The 19,611-nt window shown below is 25.2% G+C and overlaps 1 protein-coding gene across 1 annotated transcript; it reads left to right on the forward strand.

Moving 5' to 3' along the window:
• The first annotated feature begins 14,585 nt into the window (after positions 1-14,585).
• Positions 14,586-15,887, forward strand: LOC145828995 (kelch-like protein 25). The gene has a single exon (XM_082936739.1). It carries the CDS (start codon positions 14,586-14,588, stop codon positions 15,885-15,887), a length of 1,302 nt encoding a protein of 433 aa, XP_082792865.1.
• The last annotated feature ends 3,724 nt before the right edge of the window (positions 15,888-19,611 follow it).

Genomic DNA, 19,611 nt, shown 5'->3' on the forward strand with positions numbered 1-19,611 from the left:
TGTATTATAGTTGTAAGTTTAAAAAAAAAATCTTAAGTATCTCAATAATAAGTTATATTAAACCTATTAAAATGTATTTATAATGAAGCATTTTGGTTGGAGAGTAATAAACGTAATATTTTCAAGGATTGAATAAATATAATAAAAATAAAAAAACATCAGACATTAGTTTAATTATTATTATTAAAAATGAGACTGAAATACTGAAAACATTGACTAAGACATAAGAATAGTTAGACTTTAAAAAAAACTTTTTTTTGTTAATATTATAGTTACTTTTATCTTATATTACTTTCATAGATCTTCCTTACTTTGATTTTCAAAAATAACTTTGAGTTTTGAAAGCAGCTACAACTACATAAACTATAATCTAATATTTGAAGTTAAATTAAGTTAAAAACAGTCTTACATTTTCGCTTTTAACATTGTATTTTTATACTTAGATTGAAAATTATCAACTTCTGACTACTTATTGTACTTATTAGATTTAAACCAAGCTGAGTTCTTGATGTCTTGCTTGAAACAGCTTATTGAAAAGCAAAACTTAGATAATCAAAACTTACAAGACAAAAACTGCAGTTTGGAAAGGGAAAATAAAAATCTTACTAATAAAAATACTGAGTTGTTGGAAAAAATAAAGAAGTAAGAGAATGAATTTGAATTAAAGACACTATTTTCAAAATGTTTCTTAATTCTTTTCTTAAATATTAGTTTTTTTTTTTGATAACAGATGAAAGAGGTTAAAAATTGAGAAAAATTAATATTTTTACCACTAATTTTTGTACAACTGCAAAACACAGCTGTTATTTATTTTAAGATGGCTTTAAATAAACTATAGTTTATTTAGTACTAGTTTTTAGTTATTCGTCATTGAACCTAAACTGTATTCATAGTTAATTGCTTGATTTTTAGTGAACAAGTATAGTATACAATCTTAAATTTGGAAAACCAACAATCTTTTAAACAAACTAAGTTTACAAATCTATTAATAAAATAGTTTGAAATTAAAAGTTTAAAATTGGTTGAGCCACATAATAAGTTAACAGGTAAATTAAGTTAGTAAAAAATCTCAAGCAAAAAAATTCAAGGAAAGAAATAGTTTTTCTTCAGTTTACTACTTTGGTTGTAGACTTTATTAAAGTTTTATTCTCTTTATTATAATGTTGTTATTATTTAAAATAAAGGATTCATAAAAAATATAACAGTCACTGTGAATTTTTTTGTTTTTATTATTAATAAGCAGAATATAGTTGTCTAACAGGTTTCCAGAGCAACTAATAACTAGCTGTTAATATTTATATTTCAGAATGAGTATTTTAATTTAGATTTTTTTAAAACTATAACTCCCCATTTCAGTTTTGCTGTAAAAAAGATTAATTTACAATTTGTTTTTAGTATTAAACATAAATTATATTGTTATACAAAATATTCTTTACAACTAAGTATGCAGTTTCAAATAAAATAATTTTAAATTAAAATTTTAATTTTATACTTTAATATTAACTACTTCAGATTACAAAATATCAATAGAATTCCATTTGTTGATCAAATAACTGAAAAAGATGAAACATTAAACAATGTTATGAATGGTAGTAGTAAGTTTTAAATACAAATTTATTGATTCATAGTGTTTTCATAAAATAAAGGTTAACTTAACTATTAAGACTAGTGAGGTCATTAGTTTAAAAAAATCTTTGAAAATTAACACATCTATTTTGTGTATACGGTTGCCAGAAAACTTTGAATTCTGGAAAAACCTGAAATTGAGAAATAAAACAAAAGACCTTGAATTTTAAAGCAATCACTAAAAAATCCTGAAAATTTGATCAACTTTTACATGTAAAGTAATAAATTTCATCCTAAATCAAAAAATCTATCACATAAATAATCTTTTTTGGAGATCATAAACGTTTTTTACTAAAAAAACACATCTTACATCTTACAGTATCTTTTTATGTTTGTTATGCTATTTAAGACTTTTTTACCCAAAAAATAACTTTATACTAAAAATAGACTCAAAAACTTGTACTTTTAGAAATATGGAAGAATTATCTCCAAAGTTTTTAGCCAACCCTGTATATAATAAAATGTTATAATCATAGATGTCTGCTTGTAAGACTTTAATTTTTTGACACCACAACAGAGTCACCAGCAGTCATCTCTGATAGTGCATTCGTGTGTGATCTGAATGAAGTCAAAGTAGAACCAGCAGACTTACATGATTCTTATAGAAATCGAACAAAAGGAAATGAAGTTACATCAAATAATTCTGAGTTGCTTCCATGTTTTGACAAATATCCAGAAAACAGGATTGGTGAGTTTGAAAGTGTTATTTAAAGGTATTACTTAAGGTAATATGGGAGATTTTTTTTAGTTAGACTTAACATTTCTCGAGTATTAAGCTAGCTTATTAGGTTTACTGTTAAGAAAAAATTTAACACATCAAAGTTAAAAGGTTAAAACGGTACAATAAAAATGTACAATTTAACTAGAAATATATTATTTCCTTTAATATTCAAGTCATATTCATAAACTTTTTAAGTCTAGTTAAAAAAAAGTAAAACTTGTTAAAAACATATGTTTAGTTATAACTATTAATATATAAATTTAAGTGTTTATTAATAAAAGATATTAGTGAAACAAGTTTTATTGAATATATAAAAAATATCAAATTATACAGTATCCTTATTTTAACATACTGACATATGTTTCTGTGTGTTAACAGATTAACACACTTCAACTTGGCTCGGTAAAAAAATAAATACTGTAAGGAAAAAAAAGGAGTTAAATTAGGTGTGTACATGTGATCACTAAAATTAAAAATAATTGCTATAAATTTTTAGAGGTTAATGGTTAATGATAGGTAAAATATTAATATTATTATAAACCTCTAAAAATCTATAGCAATTATTTTTTTTTAATGAACACATGTACACACCAGGGGCGTAGCGTGGGGAGGGACACTGGCGCATGCGTGCCACCCAAAATAAGAAAAACGTAAAAAAAAGAATGTAATATCTTTATCCTTTATAGTTTATTTTTTCTGCTTAATTTGCCTTTTTTCAACTATGTTTATCTAGTATTCAAAAAGTTAAACAAAATTTTGAATACCAATTAGTGACAAGTTAGGAAAGTACATGTTATTACTCAATATACTGATTCGGTGCGTAATTGCAAATGCGCACCGATGTTGATGAAAAACTCCACAAGGAAACATTTTATAAGTTCATTAACTTCATAAGAGTTTAGACTCAAACAGTACGCAATTAATATAGCGCACCGCTGTAGTATAACCTTATGGCAGATTATTTTCCTACAAAAAAGTTTACAAAAATACGTCACGCTTAAAGAAAAATTAAACAATTTTACAAATTGTTTTTTATGCTACATTGTTAAGACTACTGCTAGTTTTCCGAACTTTATTTTGTAAACATACAAGATAAGCGTGTCGGCCTATGGGAAATAAGCTTTGTTTGTGATTTTTATTTTAAACAAATACAATCAAATGAATTAAATTTAAAAAGTATACTTTTAACTATTTTAAAAAGTTGTAATAAACTGTAATAACAGTTATTAAGTTGGTGTATTTTAACTTCTGTGTAAATTTATTAAAATTATGTGCAATGAGGTGTTGTTATCACTGTTGTATTGTATATTAAAGAGATTGATATTTTTTGTAAATAAAACAGATACTTTCGTTTTATTAAATATATTAATTTTTAAAGATATAAAGTTTACTATAAGTTATAAAAACAATTTTTATTTAGTAAGTTTACATTTTTGCAAGTATAAATAATTCTAATGAAATATATACTTTTATTTAATTGTTTAATTTTGTATCATATAAATATTTTTTAAAACAGTTAACGAACTTATTTTACTTAATAAATTTATTTCAATTATATTACTTATAAAAAGTTTTTTTATAGCTAGTTACATAAGTCCAAATTTAGAGATTTTTTGAGAAAAAAATTTGCGCACCCCCTGACCAAAATACCACGCTACGCCACTGGTACACACTACTTAAGCTTTTTTTCTTTCCTTACAGTATTTATTTTTTTACAGAGCCCAGTTGAAGTGTGTTATTCCGTTAACACACTGAAACATATGTCGGTATAATAAAAGAAGGGCACTGTATAATTTGTTATTTTTTATTTCAAGTTCTATATATTTTTTCTTATTAAACATTGCATTTCTTTTATAATTTTTAGTTTTTATTTCTACAAGATTATAATAGCTCTAAAAAGAAAATGATTCCTTAAAGTTTTAAGTAAAATGGGTTGAAATAAGAAGACAGTATACATTTAGTATATTTTTCAAAGTTTGGAGAATTATTAGCCATAAATTTTTTATGCTATACGATTGTGTTGTTTTTAGTTAACTGAGTATGCCTAAAAGGCTAGTTGTTTTGTTTTATTGCATAAAAAGTTTAGTCTTTCAAATAAGAGCCAATGTTAGTTTCTGTAATAAAAAAAAAAGGTTACCCCTATAGCCGCAAATTATTTGAAAGTTATTTTCAACATATACATAACTAGAAGCTGAAAACTCAAGTTTTAACAACCACACTTTGGGTACAAATGATGTTGAATTGATGCAAATTGAATCAGATCAGTTGTTTGACTATGAAGAAAATTCGAATAAGAGTCACAAAAGTTCAAAACAAGGTGTGTTAAAAAGTTAAAATTTAAGTTTTTACTTATTTGAAATAAAATCTTTTTTACCTCTAAAATGCTAAATACTAATTTTGTTATTTTTGAACATTTTGAGTTAACTATTTTAGCTCTAAGGCAAAGTTTACTATAAAAGCTCCGATCAAACTTGGTGTATGAAAATAAACTTTAATAAAATGATCACTCTACAGGGATTGAAAAAACCAGAGCTAACGTCCACGTAAATGATAGAGATGATTGTCAAAGTTCTGAGAAAAATCAATCAGATACTGGTATAGACTTAAATGCTAATGGTAAATAATTTTAGTAGTGTTCACTTTTACCTTTACAATTTTTCTACCAAGTAAACAAATAAAGTAAACATAGTAAATTTTAAACTTAAAACATTTGTAAAACCTGTTAAGCCACAAAATAGCTTACAAATAAATTATTTGAACATTCAATAAGTTCTACGAAAACTAAGTAAATTATATGTTTTAATTCTCAAATTGTTTTCAATTTTTTTTACTAAATGAAGTAACATATGATTACTCGAAAAACGTCAACCAAAACTCAAATGAATACAAATTAATAAAAATTGAACCTGAAAGTACTGAAACTTTAAGCTTGCATTGTGATGGTGAAGTTCCAATTACAGTTGACAACAGAACAACAGAAACTGCTAAAAAAAGTAAATATTAATAATTTTTATTTGGTTGTTCACCAATTAGTTTATAAGTTTTAGAAATAATTTATGAGTTTTAGAAACTGAGGTAGTTTAAAACAGTTTTGAGATCTTTTTAGTAAATTTTTTTTGTTCAGATGTTCTGTCGTTTATTTCTATCATTAAATTATCAAAAAATTTTTTATTTATAAACTTTATTATTCAGCATAATTAATTTTCTCCCCAATAGTTTAAATATGTATTTAGTTTTTAGTTCATTGTTACTTTTACATTTTAACATGTTTTTGTCCCTTTTTTTTACATATTTTTCTAAGAAAAAAAGTAATAAATCTATAAACCAAGTTAAAATAAAGTAGTATATCGTACTTACTATATATCAACTCATTTAGTTTGGTGAGTTATACGTTTTTAATAAATATAAAAAAAATTATAAGTAAATTTAAATAAATGCACAACTTAAACAGATATTTTAGATTTACTGTATAAAAAAAATAACATTAATTTTAGATATTTATTTAACTAAACAGTTTAAACATTAGTCACTCATTTTAAAACGGTTTATTAATTAATTTCGTTTAGCTCATCATCAGAATGAACTTGCTAAAAACTGATAATATCAAAGTGTAAAATTATTTATAAACTGTAATTTTGAAATACCTAGCTAAAAATTGTTAAGTCATAAAGCATAAAAGTCTGTTTAAAATGTTAAAGTTAGAGTTGAATTATACTTATGAATTTGAAGCTTTTCGTAAAACGAAACTGTTAAAATGAAAACATTTTTGATACTAGAAACTTTACCTGAAACAAAGTTAAATAAAAAGAACATTACAAAAATACAACAATAAATTAAAACAATAATACTAAAAACACGCTATTTATAAATTTTAAATTGTAAAAATCTCTTTGTTTGCAAACTTTTGTCTCACGAGTTCTAATAAACAAAGATTCTACAACTGAGAGATGGTAAGTGTTTTTCGCTCTAGATAGAATTTCGAACCTACTATCCAGGTAGTTCTCAGCACAAACAGGGTTGTTGAGGAGGTGCTCTTGGATAGATGACTGTTCACCTTTCAGCTTAATTTCGTCATTAATAATAAACCGTTTTAGCTTTTTTCGTGACATGCTGCTCTCGCCTGACGTGGATACGTTGAGATGTTCGACCTACGTAGTCATTTCCACAATGACATTTAAATATGTATGTTACATTACTTAAATCATGGATAGGTGTAGCATCTTTCACAATTCCATTAAGCGGGTGGTTGTTGTTGTACACAACACGTAGCGAAACGCTATTAAAGGTGGATTTTGCAGTTTTTATGAATTTTTAGCAAGTTTATTTTGATGATGAGCGAAACAAATTAATTAATAAACTTTTTAAAATGAGTGTCTTATTTTTAAATTTTTTATTTAAAACCAGTACCAAAACCAAAATATTTATTTAAAATAAACATTTCATATAAGCATATAATTTTTGCATAGGTACAATTTTAAGAGTCATTTTGACGTAATTAATGAAGCTTAACTATTTGGCTGCAATTAGGCAAAACTTCATTAAATCTTTATGGTTCACTGAAAAGTTATGCTCCTTATTTGATAATTATAATTCACTATAGAAAATTACTATAGAAAAAAAACTATGTTTTCATTAACTTAAATAAGAAAAATCTAATTTAGCTTCCGAACAGTAAAAACAATAATGAAAAAAATTCAAACATTAAACTTTTGCACTTAAACAAAGAGATTATTAGTTTTTGTTTATATCTTTTTACAAAAAAAAATAGTTTTATTTTCTCAAATCTAATTTTTTTGTCAAAGTTTGAACCACCTAATTTATTTTTTGTTTTACAATTTTTAAAATTTTTCAAGCTATTTGGTACCTTCTTATATCTTACACGGTATAGGATTTATTTTGATTTTATAGAATATATTTTTTTGTGCTTTGTATAAACGTTTTGAATACAAAAATTATTTTTTAATGCATATTCTAAAATATTTTTGATTAAAAGATAACTTTGTAACCATTGATATTAAACAGTTTTAAGTTTGGAACAAAAAGTTTCTTAAAGTAATTAAGTGTTTTTTGTTGTTTAAAAGCACTGACATTAAATGTCTGATGTTTCAATGAATACATTTAAAAATTAGTGTATATCGCAACTAATCATAAAAAAAATTATAAAATATATTTTAATTCTTATATCTGATAAATCGCTTATATAGCTGAAAGTTACATCTAATTTTTAGTATTTTAATTGAAACTCGTAGTTGCGCTTTTAATGATAAAACTTAAGTTAAGGAAATTACAAACTTTTTTACAATATATGGTATCTTGGACCAAAACTATAAATATAGATGTTGATATTAATAAATAAATAAAATATGTTATTTTATTGATATTTGTTATAAGTTTGGACATTATATAGTTATTTCTTATATTAATAGTGTTTGTTGATTAATTTTTACAATATAATATTTAGTTAGCTAATGTTTTTTAATGTTTATTATTGTATACTGCCCTAAGTAAAGTGAAATAATTTGTATTTAACTTAGTTATGGTATACATATAAAAATATTTTTATGTTTAATAAATGTTGAGACTTTCAAAGTTTAATATTTTAAAAACAAAAGAGCGACTACTTGAACAAACTTCTATTAATAATAAAATTTTCTCTACAAGTTATAAGAGTCTTCAGATCAAATATTTTTATTTACACAATTTATGTTTTAGCTAATTAACAGATAAATCAAGTGAACAAAGTTCTGCTGATTTAGATGAAGATTTTGTACCTGAGTCTTTGCATTCAGATCAACCTTTCAGCTCTAATAATAAATGTTAGTTGTTTTGTATAGTAATTATGGTAAATGATCTTTATTTTTCTTTAAAAACCTAAAAATCAATACTTTTTTGTATAAGAATGTTCGTTATAAATTAAATTGTATCGTTGTTATTAAGAAAAAAATTTATACTATATATATGCATATCTAGTGAGTAAAATGTTTATAATGTTAAATAAAAAGCAGTTTTGCATAACTGTATAAAAAGAAATGTTTTTTTTTTACTTCATGATTTCGATTTTAAATAAATTAATGTTTTAAATATAAGTAACAAAACTCGTGTGTTATGTAACTTTTCATTTAATAAATAGTAAGTTAAGTTAATTTATCGCTTGTTTATTTGTTTGGGCAAACATATAACTTATTATGTTTTAGTCAGTTATTCAACGTGCATAACGTATATAAATAAATAAATATATATATATATATTTAATTTTTTTTCAGACCGTAGAGTTACGCATAAAAGAGAAAATAAACTGTTTGACTGTCCCACGTGTAAGAAAAAGTTTGCTAGTCAAAGCAGTCTAAGTAGTCATAAAGTTATACACGATGAAACTCATCAGTGTGAAGTTTGCCTGAAATGTTTTGGAAACAAGTCTCTTCTGACTAGTCACATGAGGACTCACACGGGAGAAAAACCCTACGTGTGTTCTGTTTGTGATAAGAAGTTTGCTCGAAAATACACTTTACAAAACCACCTGGCAACCCATAGTAGTGAGAGAAAGTTCAAGTGCAAGATATGTGACAGAAGTTTCAAAACTAAACACGCATTGTCACATCATATGCTGTATCATAGTGAACCGAAACACACTTGCCAACTCTGTGCGAAGAAGTTTCACACTCCAACAAGTCTAAAACTACACATGGAAATTCATTTTTAGCCCACTTATTCTTTTGTAATATGTGGTGACAAGTTTTGGATATTAGGTATTTTGTAAAGACATGAACAAGCAAACATTTGTTGAGTACAATTTCGCTAAAGTTTTTTAAACTTTTTTTGTTAGTGATACTCACTTAAATGAAAAAAATATGCAATTTTATTTTTCAAAACAACTACTTTTGGATATTTTTTATTTGTGTTAATCTACTAAAATATTATAAAAGCTAGATAAGATCTCAAAAATCTAGTTCAATTTTTTTTAAACTCTTTTGTTTCAGTAAAAATGCGGTTTTTCAAATTATATTTCTCTGTTCAAATTTAAGAATAGTTTATTGCAAAAAAAGATATAGCAGTTGTGCTTACTGTTATTGCTTATATTTTTTACAACATTATTCTGAAAATTTTAAGTAGCTGATTCATAATACTTTCTTGATATATTTTCTTTTTATGTACTAAGCTCCATGTTTTGAAAAAATTATTGTTTATTCATCTTTCAAAATTAGGTTTTACCTTTTTAACGTTTTTTCCCGTATACTTATGATTAAAAGATAGTACTAGAATTTAAGCATAAATGAATCTACTTTTTATTAATTTGAAAACCTGATTTTATTTCGATATAAAATTAAGAAAAAACTATTATAACACATGTTGAACATAAAAGTTAAACATTTTGTTCTTTTAACTTTTTCTATATAAAACAAAACTTTGTTCATATATTTGTTAATAGAAGAACAATAGTACTGTATCTAAATTTGGAAGTTTATATTAAGACTTAATTCATTTTTTGTATAAAGTTATTTAGTAGTTATATTTTAGTTAAAAGAATAAGATAAATTCTTTTTTTTTATACATTATATGATGCAAATAATATTTTTCGTAAAAGAAAACAAATTCAGTCTTTCAATCTGATAAATTAATTTTACATGAACCGGCAAAAATTAAAAAAAAATCTTATTTATAATAACGAAAATTTTAGGCTTTTAAAAAACTTAAGGTTTTTCTGATTAATAGTATTAACGCAATTTGTTTAAACAAACGTATATGTCTACATCATATTCGTATCAAGTTTCACACTTCATCAAGTTTGAAAGCACATGAAAAACGAAAGCATGCTTGTGAAAGTTGATATTTTTTGTAAAACTATTCATGCTAGTTAATATTGAAACAAAAACGTACACAGATCAATTTTATATATATGACCAATGTTTACAGTTTTTTTTAGATTCATTTGTACTTAAAAAACTTAAAAATTTTCACTTACGTTATTTCAACTACTTATATTAATAAAATTTGCTTTTGAAAAGATCTTTCATTAAAATACTTTGTACCAAAACTAACTTACCTGTTTAGGGTATCAACGAATTTTCTCAATAAACAATCTAAAGTCAACTTAAAGTTTTTTTTTTAATGTAAAGCAACTTTTTAAATGTTTTTTTTCTTGCTAAAAATCATCTTTGTTTTTAAATGATGCTTAGCTTTTTTTTCCTTTATAACAAATTTAACAAAAAATTATTCGCTAGATTAAACGAAATGGTTAAGTTGATTTCTGTGTCTATTTTTCAAATTAAATTGCAAAATAACTTTTTCAAGCTAACTTAAAACTTTAAATCTTCAAAATTTTTTAGTTAGTTACATTAAAAGTATAATATATTTCTTTTAATAATATAACTTTGACTGAATGCTTAAATAAGTATGATTTATAATATATTTTTCCTTTTAACCGTTTTTTAAACATTGTTTTCTTTTAATAAAATACTATTTAACAAGTATTTTTTTTAGTATCACAATAGTCATAACATATGATTAGATAAACAAGTTATAAGCAAAAAATCAATTTGTAAAGTTTTAATATTTGTTTTAAAAAATATAGTTGCTTCTCTAAATAAAGAGTAGTATTTTTTACGTTAGCATTTTGGTTTTTAAACTAAGATATAAATTATAAATATCAAGTAAAATCTGTAGCAATAAAAAAACTAAGCAGTTTTATGCTTTCTTCACCATTTTTTTTTTCAATTAACTACTGAGATAAAAAAGTAGAATTATTTATCTACATTGATAGAGGTTAATAGACATATATTCATGTGAACTGTTCTACTATTGCCATTTTGGTTTGGGCTTTCCATAAACTAAATAAACTCTCTATTTTTGTTTATTCCTCAAAACCAAACAGCCAAATAACCTGGAAACCCTGAGAAACCTGGAATTAGACATTTAAGCTTAAAATAATTAGAAAAAACCTGGGACTTCATAATTAAAAAAAAAAACTGGAAACAACCTTGTATTTAGATCAAAAATCACTAAAAAACCTGTAATTAAAAACAAAAATACGTGTTAATAGTGAAATTTTGTTTTGACACAAAAAACATATCATAAAAATGATTTTTTTTTTGCTTCATTAAAAATATTTTTATCAATAAACATACTTAAAGTATTTTGCAGTAACCTTTCAATGTTTTTTGACTATTTAACACATTTTGTTACCATAATCTTAATTTTAAACTAAAAATTGACTTTAAAACGATTACTTATAAAAACCTAGAATAAATGTAGAAATGTGAAACAAATTTCTTAAAAACTAGGGACCACCCTGTCAAAAGATATATATTTTTTTTAAATATTAAAAACAACTTGTAACTTTTTTTTTTTGTAAATAATAAGATTAACTTCAAATACTTAAATACCCATTCCCGACCTATGGCTGTAATTTGTTTTAAAATTATTAATTAAGGCAGGGTTGCCACACACTCAAGGTATTTAGGATAACTAAAGGTATTTTGAAATTTTGTAACATCTTTGATTAATTCAGGATATTTTAAATCTTTCTTTACTACTAATGATGGATCGTAAAAGCTTTTTATATTTTAAAAAATCTCAGGATAGTTTTAAAAATGTTAAGAGATATTTATTTCCAAGAAGTTTTATTTTTCTAGACCTAAATAGAGGTTTAATTGGTCCAGTTTCAATATTTTATTATCTAGTTAGGTGATAAATTAATTTTTTACTACAAATACTTTTGTTTCCAATAATAAGTAGCCCTAATCATTATTTAGATAATAGAGTGAAGAAAATCACTTTATTCTAAACATTACTTATTACATAAATAACCAAGCCACCACAAGGTTGCCATGATGTCTAGCTTTTCAGGATAGTTTTAAAATTAAGAAAACCTCAGACCAAACTAGACCTAGATTGATATTTTTAAGTTTATTTAGAATTATTAGGACAACTCTGTTTTTTTTTTTTTGAAAAACTCCTGCTAAATTTGAAAATTTTTTTAATTCTTTGTCTAGCTTTATAGCCGACAAATCAATTAGTTTTTTCAAGTTTAATTTCTTTAATACTAATTTGCTTTTGTTATATCAAAAAAAATATATTGTAGTAAACTGTATTTTTAATGATCACTTATTTCAGTAAACTGGTTTAAAGAAATTTATTTAATCTGCTGTTGTAAACATAGAGGCGGTTTTAATTTGTGCATTTATTTAATTATCTTTACAAAAGATTATTAGTTTTATTTTAAAATCTTTTATATTATTAAATTGTCGAAATAAATCATTACAAATTAGTGTGAAAAAGATAATAATTTTTTTTTAATATTTTTGAAGATATTTTTAAAACTTTTATATATTTCAAGTAGCTCATAAATTTTAAGTAAACTTTATTTTTTCAACATGTAAAGTTAATAAGTGATTTTTTTTTGATAAAACTTTACGATTTCCAGATTTAGTTGACACTTGTTTATAGTAATTAAAATATTTGTGTAGAATTTAAATAGTTATGATTAAAGAAAAGAACAAGCTTAAAACTCATAAAAAGAATGAGAAAACTGTTACAGAAGTTACAAATGCTACTGGTTGTGAAAAAGTTTGTAAAACTGTCAATAGTAATAACTTACTAACAATTTGCCAGGAGAACTACAAAAGAAGTATTGGGAAAAACATACCACAACAATTTCAAACAGGTAAAACACATAATATAAAATATATATTATTTTCAATTTTTGTGATTAATATGTTTTTTGTATTTCTTTCTAAAGTTTAATAAATAAATAAATTAGAAAAAGTTTTTTTTTTGTTGAAAATTCACATAAATAATGAAATATAATTTTAAATTCAAATTAATTATTAAAGACTTGTTGGTCCACAGTTTATTTAGTAAACTCAAAGCTATAGTTTACATTTTAAGGCTTAACATTATCTTACATTTAAAAACAAATTATTTCAAAGCTTATTTTATAGTTTATTCTAAGTTAAACTTAATTTTTAATTAATTTTAAAGTCATGATAACGCTTATTAAACAAAAAATCAGTTTTAAAAAATAAAAGATCTACAAACTCTGTATTTCTTAGAAACTTGAACTCGGGTTTTAAAACTTGTTATTACAATCGCTCCTTTAGTCAGAAGTTTAAAAAAGTTTTTTTCCCCTTTTGATATAGTACCAATCCGTTTTTTATTAGTAACCCATTTTTTTATTGCCTCATTACCAATTATTTCCCTCTGATAACGCTGGAAATCCTATTTTCGATCTAACTATAAAGTTAAAGTGTTAAAATCAAGCTTTAATTGGTAAATTAACGAGCTAAAAAAATAAATTTTATAAATGCTTAAAATTTTAAAACCACATTCTCATTTTGTCCTTTTACTTTTTATTGTCCCTGACTTTTTAAAATCGTACGAATGTAAGTTATATCCCCTTTTACTAAACTACACTGCAATAATATAATATTGTTAAACAAACAAAAACATTTTATCAAATTATTTATAAATACTTTTTTAGTAATATATAAGATAACTTAAAATAGTCTAAAGCAATAGTTTATTGCAGGTTAATTTTTTTTTTCTTCACAAAAATAGTTAAAAGTTTTTTTTTACTTAGCTTAGGCAAGTGTCTGCTAACATAATCCATCACGAATTTTAGTATTAGTTAAATAGACGATAAAAATGTTGTAAGAAAATTCACTAACAATAGAAATATAACTTATAAACTGAGGCGAATATTATTAAGTCATGCCGAAAATGAAAGACTATACTATATATATTTAAATAAATTTGGGACAAACTGACTTCATTTATTCAAATCTAATCTATTCATAATAAAATAAACTTTTTGAGTTTGCTTTCGTTTATTAAACATAGCTGACTTGGTTAATTAAAGAAAACAAACCTTTTGATTTATATAAATTACTGATGATAAGCATTAGTTTTCACTTTTCTTTTTAATTGGCTCTTGTAAACTACAGAGATATGTCGTGTAGTATTTAAATAAGTTACTTTTTATATAAGTTATATTTTAACTTGTTATATAATTCTTACATTACTTGATATTTCAGGATGGGCTATTCTCGATGATATGAGTTTCGTTTCAATACTTAAAATAAACAAATTATTTCTGAATGAAGATGTAGAAAATGATCTGAATGAATACATAAAAAATAATGTGAGGAATGGAAAAGTAATTTTTTATTGCCAAATAGCTCATAGCTTTAAAATTACTGAGCTAGCAAAAACCACAATTGCTTGCATAGAGCGTTGTTTCACAATGATGGCGGAAAACCCAGACTTTTTCGAATTGAGTTTCTACCTCGTTTCAAAAATATTGTCAAGTAGCTTCTTAGAAATAACGTCGGAAATGGAAATTCTTTACGCGGCTAATTCCTGGATCGATCACTGCGTGGCACTGAGATCAATTTTTGCTGCAAGCCTTTTAAAAAAAGTTCGGCTACCGTTGTTGTCCGATCACGCTCTAAAGCATATTTTACAAAAGTCTACATCGTTTTCTAAAAGTAGCGATTACGTTGAAATTCTGAAAGGTGTTTTAGAAAACAAAGGATTTTGTTTTCAAAATAAATCCGGTACTTCATACCAAAGAAGATACTGTGAACAAAAATATATTAATTTTCTTGTTTTTGGAGGTGCAAAATATCAAGGAAGGAAGCTTGTAGCTGACAAAAGTGTGAGTTTAATCCATGGAAGTAATTATAGAAAAATATTTGATCTTTGTCCTAATATCAAGTCTCAAAAGTACTCTAAAGCAGTTTTTGCAAAAGGTGAAATATTTTTATTCGGCGGACACAGTTTAGATAAAGAGTTTGTTCGAACAGTTCAAAAATATTCAATTAAATCTAACAGATGGGAGACAGTAGCTGAACTGAACGAAGACCAGCATGCTGGCTTTAGTGTTTGTGCCTTTATTGATAAAGTGTATATAATGGGAGGAGAATTGTCGTACGAAGGCGAAAAAATTAAACAGAAATATGGCAATGATGACTCTACCACAACAGAAAAAGTTTATTATAAAACTGATTGTTGTTTGGAGTTTGATACAAAAAGCTATAAATTTAAAAACGTGTCCCGCATGAATGTTGCAAGGAGTTTTGGCAACAGTTCAACAGTTTTTGAAGGAAAAGTAGTGACTGCTGGTGGTAGACTAGATGATTATAGTGTTATAAACAGTGTTGAGTCATACGACGTATTTGCTGATGAATGGTCTATGATGCCTTCTTTGATTAAAAGTGTATCAGATGTGCATTTGGTTTCCGTTAAGAATAAGCTATTTGCTTTTAAAGATCTAGGGTGTGCAAGTTGCGAACTCTTCGATAAAATTTCCAATGAATTTATGGCTATTCAAATTCCGAAAAATTCATTATCTCTTTTTAATGTATATTCAACAATTGGCAGTAAGATTTTTGTTTTTCCTGAAAATACAAGCGAAAATGGAACTCATACAATGGCACACTGTTATGACACTGATAAAGACGAGTGGTCAGAAATAACTTTTGAAATTCCCCAGTGGCTTAAGCAATTTAATTGCTTGAAAGTACCGTCCATTGAACTTTATTAGCAGCTATCTAACTAACATGCTTTACTTAAGTATGTAATATTAGTAATATAACAAACCTAAAGTATTTTTCTAATTTAAAATGTTTTTATTGACAGTGCAGTTTTACTAAACGCGAAAAAATTATTGGTAACTTTTTACAAAATTTGTTAGTTAAATATTAATGTTTAAGTTGAAATGATTTAATTAAGATTATTGTTATTACATTATATACATGAAAGATTTATTTTTATAATAATCGTGTTGAAACAAAAAAAAATGGACAAGATGTTAAAATGTATCCGTGAAGTGCGATTTGATAAATTAAAAGTTCTTCGTGCACCAGGATAAATACTTAGACGTCTTTTTTCGTTCAATAAAATACTAATTTTAAAAATTTTTGACTTTGCAAAAACATGATTTGCTGTTTTTTTTTGGTAAATAATTTTATCTGAAGAAGTTTATTAACAGCTAGCATTAACTTATTATATATTATGTAATAATGAGTACAAGTAAGTGAACATAGTGTTAAGAACAATAAATTTATCATTAGTGGTAAAATAAATGACTACGGTATAAACGGTATAGGTAAGCTTAATGTATAAAGGATATAAAAAAAAACCTGCAAGTCGTTGAGTTTAAGGTTATTTTGTAAATAAATGCTATAAAAATAAAAATCAAGACGTCAACTAAAATATATTTAACTTTAGATTTCAATTAAACTTTTTACTTCTTATTTAATTAAATATCTTAATATAATCAAAAAAAAATTCACAGTTTTTAACTAAAAAAAAAAAAGTTAAGAACTCTGATTATACATAAGAATGATACGTAATACTAATGTATGTAATAATATACTTGATAATGTTATTATTATTTCTTTATTCTTTTTGCTAACTCAGCGAGCTTCGTTACTATTATTTTATCAATTGGTCTAGGTTTGAATTGTTAACTCTAATTTATCATACTTAGTACCCTTGAGATACTACAACATAGTTAAAATATGCTTATCAAAATATTATTTAAATAATTGTAGAAATGCTTATTTTTTTAATAATTCTATGTAATAGTTAGTCTGCTAAACTAAAAAAAAAAAGGAAATATGTTTGTTTTCGAATTATCAATTATGCTAGCTATCTAAGATTAAAAACAGAAATATTTGATAAATAGTTTATATTTTTTGCGGTTTATTGCCTTTTGTTTATGGCTATAATTTTATGTCTAATGCTTTTTTTTATATTTTTTTTTAAATTTTATAAAAAGTTTATTCATATGTTTATTCGATATAAGAAATTATACTAAAAAACAGACGCTGCCCAATATAAACGGCAATTATAAATAAAACGTTTAAAAAAGGAGCAAATATGAAAAAAAGTGTAAAAAAAATTAGTGAATATTTTAAATAAGTATCTTCTCTATAGTGGTGATAAGCATAGCAGACAAATTATTTGGAATATTTTTGAAGAGCAAAGTGCAACCGCTTTGCTTGTTTTTTAAGCGTGGCCGTTATGTGCAAATATACCATAAACATCGCAATTCTATTCTTTATGCTTTTGCTTTCAAATTTGTAAATATACACAAGAAATAAGATGTAAAGGGGTAAAGCAACTGCATTCGCTAGATTTACAAGCATTCAAGTTATGTCAACTCAGGGGACACAGTCAGAAGCATAGTTAGACTTTATTAAGTCAGTAGCGCAATGCTCTTTTGGGCATTATTCAAGTGTTTTTTATATTAGCTCTAAATAAAAGATTTTAAGAAATTAAAAAAGTGGATAATGCAATTGAACAGTATTTTTTAACTTTAATTTAAACAAAGTGAGTTTTTATTAACTTAATAAATGTTTCTTGATCACACTTAAAAATTATCTATAAAAGTAAAAACTGATATAGACATTTTTTAACTAACTTACTATTTAAATGCTACCCATTTAACTGAACAGAAATAATAAAAATTACGGCAACTATTTATTAGTTGTATGTTAACGGTTGACAATTTTATACCATAGTGCTCATTTAAAATTTTCTATTAAATTTAAATTTTAATTGTTTAAACATACGTATCTTCTTTTTATCAAACATTTAGTTAAAGTTATAAATTTTTAAAACTTACTAGAAAAGTTGTATCATTAAATTCTATACTTCATAGTTTATCTGTATGGAGCGACCAGAAGCAGTTAAACGGAGTTTAAAAACAAAAATAATGATAATTTTAATAAAATAAACGTTGAAAATTCAAGTTATTTCATTAGCCATCATTATTCTAAGAAATTTATGATGAATAAACGAGGCTAGGTAGGACAACTTTATTAGAAAAACTAGGACACGTTCAAAATCCACCCGCGTTCAAAATTCATTCAGTCAAATTCAAGAAATAATCGAGGGTAAGGGTTAGAAATACCAATGATAGTGCAAAATTGAACGCAAAAAAAAAAAAAAAAAATATATAAAAAAATACTAAATAAATAAATAGAAAAAATCGAGTGGATTTTAAACGTGAATAACTACACACAATAAATATATTTTAACTGAGCTTGATAGGCAAAACAAGTTTTAAATTTTCGATTGATTGTATCTAATATCTCCTTAAAATGATTGGAATGTCGTTGATGAGCGCGAAGTGTGAGTTATCATCAACAGCCAAAAAATGCACAATCTGAAACATTAAGATCAAATATATGAATTTCAAGTTAATGCATTACTATATTTAAAATTAAGTGCTTTAAAACAGACTATTTTTCAATGACAAAGTATGTTGATTATAACTTTAGAAAATTATCATTACAAACTAGCATTACTAGAAAAATAAATGAATTAATATATTTAAAAGTTACCTTGAAATTATTGATGTTAACCAGTAGCTGAGTTCAGAAAAGAATTTTTAACTGATTGAAAGAAAAAAGTTTGCTGCCGACAGGATTTAAAGAACTTTACTTTCGTTCACCATAACATCAAATGAAGTGAGGGCAACTTTATTACATAAACAAATTTTTGAACATTTTTATATAACAAATGAAAACTTAATATAGACCAGTTAATTATCAAAGCTTGTCGCAATGCTTTTAGTATTGATCACGAGTAGAATCAATTAAATTTAAACGATCATGTAATTGAAACAAACAATTTCTACGTTCGTTTTTGCATATAAATGGGAATCGCGTGTGCAGCGTAGATAATATTAAAATACAAGCATGGAACTATTGAAAAGCATTATTATTCAAACGTTGTTAGTGCTGTGTTTATTAACAATTAAGTAAAAAAAAAACTTTAGTAAAAGAAGAGCAAAAAAATCAATCATAAAATTAGTATTATCTATACAAAACTAAAGAGTTAAGAGTAAGCGGGTCAGAATGACACAGCGACAAGATGGCACGGTCGTCAAATTGACACGGTGCGTCACTTTGGCACGGAGGGTCACTTTGGTACGGCGACAAAATGTCACGGTGCGTCACTTTGGCACAGCAACAAAATGACACGGTGGGTCACTCTGGCACGTTGCGTCACTTTGGCACAGCAACAAATTGACACGGTGGGTCACTCTGGCACGGTGCGTCACTTTTCCACAGCGACAAAATGACAAGGTGGGTCACTCTGGCACGTTGCGTCACTTTGGCACAGCAACAAAATGACACGGTGGGTCACTCTGGCAAGGTGCGTCACTTTGGCACAGAGGGTCACGTTGGCACAGCGACAAAACGACACGGTGCGTCACTTTGGCACGGAAGGTCACTTTGGTGCAGCGACAAAAT

This window comes from Thalia democratica, chromosome 2, assembly GCF_965202585.1.
Source record: "Thalia democratica chromosome 2, ktThaDemo2.hap1.1, whole genome shotgun sequence".
NCBI classification, from domain to species: domain Eukaryota; kingdom Metazoa; phylum Chordata; class Thaliacea; order Salpida; family Salpidae; genus Thalia; species Thalia democratica.

Coding starts and splice junctions, on each gene's coding strand:
- LOC145828995 (XM_082936739.1), top strand. CDS start 14,586: ATGATGGCGGAAAACCCAGACTTTTTCGAATTGAGTTTCTACCTCGTT.